We start from the raw sequence: 4,679 nt of genomic DNA, 5'->3' as shown, positions 1-4,679 counted from the left end.
CCAGGGAAGAGGAACCAGCTCTGAGGTAGGCTGCCAGGCAGGCCCTAGTTTGAGCGGGGTGGGGGAAGCGGTCAGTGACCCAGACGAGTAGCTCCCCCGTGTGCTTACAATTCATTCTTGAACCCAACACTACCTCAAACAAGGGGCCTGGACCGGGTTCCCCAGACGCGCCAATCCGGCCCTGCAGGCGGCCGCCCCTGCGCCCAAGTTGGAGGGTTCCAGGGCCAGAAGCCGCTCCCCGCGCGTCCTCGCGACTCTCCACCTGTTCCACCACCCTCCGCCCGCGGGGCACTTGGGCCAGAGTGACCAGGAGGAGTGTCCCCAAAGGCCCCAGGCCCCCCAGAGATAGCCCCGCTCAGGGCGCTGGCAGCCGGGTACTCACCTGGGGCCGCCGCAGCAGCGGAGCGGGGCGCACGGAAGCAGCAAAGCTCTGGCCCGCCTCTGGGGCCGCGAGGTGTAGGGACACCCTGGAGCGCCGAGCCCGGGCGCCGGGTGCTGGGGTGCCGCCGCTCCCCCTGCGGAGAACGCTGCCCCCAGCGGCGCGGCAGGGGCGGAAGACTGCGGGTCCGGGTCCCGCACGCGGCCGGGGCCGCGCGGTGCGCAGAGCTGGAGGCGGCGCCGCTGTTGTTTTTGAGCCGCGAAGCCGGGAGCTGCCGCCGCGGGGTGGGGACTGAGGGGAGGGGCCCGAGTCCGGGAGCGGCCCGGAGGGGCTTCGGAGGAGCCGGGAAGGGGCTCGAGGCGTGGACTCCCCTCGGGCGTTGACGGGGTGGGAGGGGGGATGGGGGGCCAGGGGCGAGCACAGAAGGAGAGCCAGCTGGGGCGACAGTGATGCAGAGCTTTTTAATTTGTAATAAAATTCAAGAAAATGAAATCATGCAGCCCAGCCCCGCGCTGGAACTCTTGGCGCTTTGGCCCCCCAATCCGAGGAAGTTGCTTGCCAACAGGGCCGCCACCCCGTCTCGGACTCGGGCTCGGGCGGGAGCGCGGACGCAGGGACCCGACGCAGGGACGGGGTGGGGGCATAGTCACCTCGCCTCCGAGGCCACCTGGGTCCTTTTAAAGTGGCCAGGGTGCGGGCCCAGGCGGGCGCGCGGAGCACGGATTGCTTTCTTAAAGGGCCAGTCCCGCGCGGCTCTGCCGGGGGGCGGGGGCGGGGGCGGGGGGAGCGGAGTGCGGGGAAGACCGCGGAGGCCGCCCAGAGCCCCCCAATCCCGCGCCGAGGCGGCGGCGGCGGCGGCGGCGGCGCGGCGACGACGACGATGATGATGATGAATACATTGCAAAGTTTTTTTGGCCCCGGCGAGGGGTGTCAGATTGAGCGCTCTGTGCGCATGTGCGAAGGTGTCCAAACTGACAATGCTGGGGAGATGAAGATAGTGTGTAGCTGCTTCTGGACTCAAGGAGGAGGAGAGAGATTCCGCGCGCCGACACCATGCGATCCAAGGCGAGGGCCAGGAAGCTAGCCAAAAGTAAGTCGCCAGCGCCGGCCGCGCCGCGCCGCCGGGCCGGGACGCGAGACTGGGGCTTCGGGCCGGGGGCGCGTCGGGGTGCGGTCGCCGCTGGGCCCCAGGCTTGGTCGTGAGGCCCCGACTGCGCCGCCTCCCGCGCTCCGGGGCTGCCGGCTCGGAGGCGGCTGGGGCGCCCGGGCCGCGCGCTCCCCGAAGGCGCCGGCCCCCTCCCCGCGACCCCCTCCCCCCAGGCAGGCGCCCGGGCCCGGGAACCCGAGCGCGCGGTGGGGGCCGGGGAGGGGGGCGGGGGGAGGGCGGCGAGGGAGCGCAAAGCGAAAGTTAGCGAAAAGTTGACGATGGAGAGCAACTTTTTCTCTCGGCTCCCTCGCTCGCTGCTCGCTCGCTCTCGCTCGTGGCTCGCAGCCCTGGTCAAATCATATTCCGGGCTTTTGAAATAGTGGGCGCTAGAGCACCACCTTTGGCGGCGGCGGCCGGCGGAGAGGAGGGAGACCCCGAGCCGGGCGGGGCGGAGAAGGGGGCACGGGCCGGCGCCCCCCGGCTCCCGGCGTCGGGCAGGGTGGCCGCGCAGGACGGCCGCGGACGCCAGGGAGCAAAATGGAGACTTTGGCCTGCGGTGCAACTGTGGTCATGAACTTCATTCCCGAGTGGTGCCCGCACGGCGGCGGGCGTTCGGCGGCGGCTCCAGCACCTCGCGCGGCCCGGCTTGGGCTCCAGCGCTGGCTGTGCCAGGAGGGTCCCGACCGGGTCACCTCCGATCCGCCTCCGCCGTCGCCCTCGGCCCGCCTGGGCCTTTCCGCACCAGCTTCCCCGGCTCCACCGCGAGGCTCGGCGGGCACAGAGGCGGCCCCGGCAAGACGGCCTGGTCCCCGGCCTTACTACTTTCTCTTTCGCTCCGTCTCCGGCCGAGCCCCAGCTCCGCGTACCCAGCCCGCGCCGCCCGGTCCTCGCCGCAGGCCGGGTGCACCCGCCGCCTGCCTCGCCGCCTTTGCGCCGAGCCTCCCGCAGTCCGCGCGCCTTCCGTGCTGCAGCCGCGGGCGCCGTCGACTGTGAGTCCCGTGGGCCGGAGGCGATGGCACGCAAGTGGGGCTCCCCCCTCGGCGTCGCGGCCCGGCGAGCGCGGCTCCTGAAGTCCAAGCGGCCGCCCGGCTGCTGCGAAGCGGTGAGTACCGCTTGGAGCGGGATGGGCGCTGCCTACCCTGGGCATCCCCTGGGCCTCAGACCGCCTGCCCGCAGGCAGAACAGGCACAGGGCCTGCGCCCCTCGGAATCCTGGGCGACCACCAGGCCGTTCTGGTCGCGCCTCCTGAGCTTAGCCACGCAGCAACCGGGACTCAGCCTTGACTGGAGCCGGCGTGGACTCAGAGCTCAAGGCAGTTTTACGGAGAAGCCCCGCGCTCTACCTGAGGACCCGACTGGGGTCGGCCCCTCTGCCCGCCATACGCCCGCACCCGCCGCTGGGGAAAAGCAGCTCCCAGCTTGCGCCGGGCCTCCTGAGCTCGCCTGCGACCATTTGGAGTCCCTCGCTGCAGTGACCCCTTCCAGCTGGGCACCTCTGCCCAGTGCCCTGACCTAGGCCTCCCAGGCTTTCCATGATCTGCAGCCCTTCTTGCGCGAACAAGGCCCACCATTTTTCCACGGGAGTGGAGGGACTGTGCGTTTCTGCCCGGGGCGCTTGGAGCGTGCGTGTTCGTTTAAACGTTCGTGACTGGTGTGTGCTGGGGCCTTCTCAAAGTCTCGTTCTCGGGATACAGACCGTCCCTGTGGTCTTGCCTGGCTCTGACCCTTGCAAGGAGCGGTCTAAAGTTAGAAGAGTGAGACACTGCCTCGATCTCACAGGGCCTTCGCTGCAAGCGAGAGGCAAGCTGGGTGCGCTGGCTCTACCCCGGAAACTTTCCAGCCTCCCGCGCCCAGCAGGACATCGGTCAGATCCTCTGCTCCACGGGCTTGCATCTCACTACCAGGTGGGAAAAGTCGGCCAGGGCAGGCTCTGCTCAGAACTAGGAACCGGTGCGTACTGAGGTCCTGCAGCCTGGCCCAAAGCTGGAGCAGCAAACGAAAAGCTAGCATGGCTCACAGTTTGGCCTTTCCGGAGTTCCTAAGGAGAAAAAGCCACCGTGGATGAGCTAGCTTCTACCAGGCCCCGACCCGCTGGTGGAGCCCACACTCAGGGAAGCAGAGAGAACCTCTCCTGCCCAAGACAGCAGCAGCCAGGACAGCTGTCCCTTGAGCCGACCCCAAGAAGGTGGTGAGGCCGGCTCAGGGCCATGGCTCCCTGCCCCAGCGCACACAGGATCCCTGAAGAATTTCATTTCATTAGACAATATTTAGAGCAGATGTGAACACCGCTGAGAAGCTGGTTTCATTACCTGGCTAGGAGGCAGTGGAGCAAACAAGTGGGCAATCGCAGCAGCCTGAGCTCCTTGCCCTTCTCCCTCCAGCCGCCAGGACCGGGGTCTCCCTATGTTGTACAGGCAGGAGTGAGCAGTGAGTGGTGAGCCCACAGCCTGGGGCCTGGAGTGAGTCTGCGGTGATGTTCAGGGCAGGATGACCTCTAGGGCACAGAAGGGCAGCCAGACTGCTGGGTGTGATCCCCTAAGTCAGGGTGTGGGGGACCACCTGTGAATGTGGAGAGGGAGCTGTGATTTCGTTTGTGTCCCCCAGGGACCCTTACTCCAGGCTGCAGTTCAGGTGGTTGCTCATACCCAGTGCCAAGTGGTGCCAGGTCAGCGGTAGTTTGGGGCTGGTGCTTGGACCGTGGCTGGGGCTTCTCAAGGGCAGAGGTAGCCTGGGCACTCAGGGAGCTGTAGTTGAGTGGGTAGGGGTCTGCAGCCTCTAAGCTGCCCTCTGTGGGATGGGAGACCAAAGAAGGATAGTTCAGGGCCCTGGCTGCCCCCTGGGCAGTAGGGCCTCACACTGAAAAAAAAAAAAAAAAGAAAAAAAAGAAATGCTTAACAAAAGCTGGAATTTCTGCTACTGTTGTGAGCCAGGCGGGTAGATCCAGGAAGAAGTAGGAGGATGAACACGGAGGGCACTTTCACACTAGTGACACCACAACAGCGAAGTTGTGCCTAGAAAGGTCTCTCTTGTCCGCAAAGATCCCATGGGAATGACACTCCATGAAGGTGGCAGACCCCAAGGCCTAGTCTGGAGGCACCCTCTTTCCACTGCTGAGCACCTTGGGAGGGGGCTGTTACTTCTGCTAAGGAGGCAG

The 4,679-nt window shown here is 66.7% G+C and overlaps 1 protein-coding gene across 2 annotated transcripts in view; it reads left to right on the top strand.

The window, feature by feature from the left end:
* The first annotated feature begins 1,369 nt into the window (after nt 1–1,369).
* PRDM16 (PR domain containing 16) overlaps nt 1,370–4,679 on the top strand; it is a 509,116-nt gene continuing 505,806 nt past the window's right edge. Inside the window, exon 1 of one of the 2 annotated variants that reach the window (XM_006885814.1) lies at nt 1,370–1,469. Coding sequence is in view for 1 of the 2 variants with exons in the window: in XM_006885813.1 (XP_006885875.1) it covers nt 1,433–1,469 (37 nt within the window). In the remaining variant the exon portion in view is untranslated. The remainder of the gene's footprint in view (nt 1,470–4,679) is intronic. The other variant, XM_006885813.1, reaches the window with a different exon arrangement.

Source organism: Elephantulus edwardii, unplaced genomic scaffold (assembly GCF_000299155.1).
Source record: "Elephantulus edwardii isolate Elephantulus edwardi_28Jun2011 unplaced genomic scaffold, EleEdw1.0 scaffold00045, whole genome shotgun sequence".
Lineage (NCBI taxonomy): Eukaryota > Metazoa > Chordata > Mammalia > Macroscelidea > Macroscelididae > Elephantulus > Elephantulus edwardii.
This window is presented reverse-complemented; position numbering and strand designations above follow the sequence as displayed.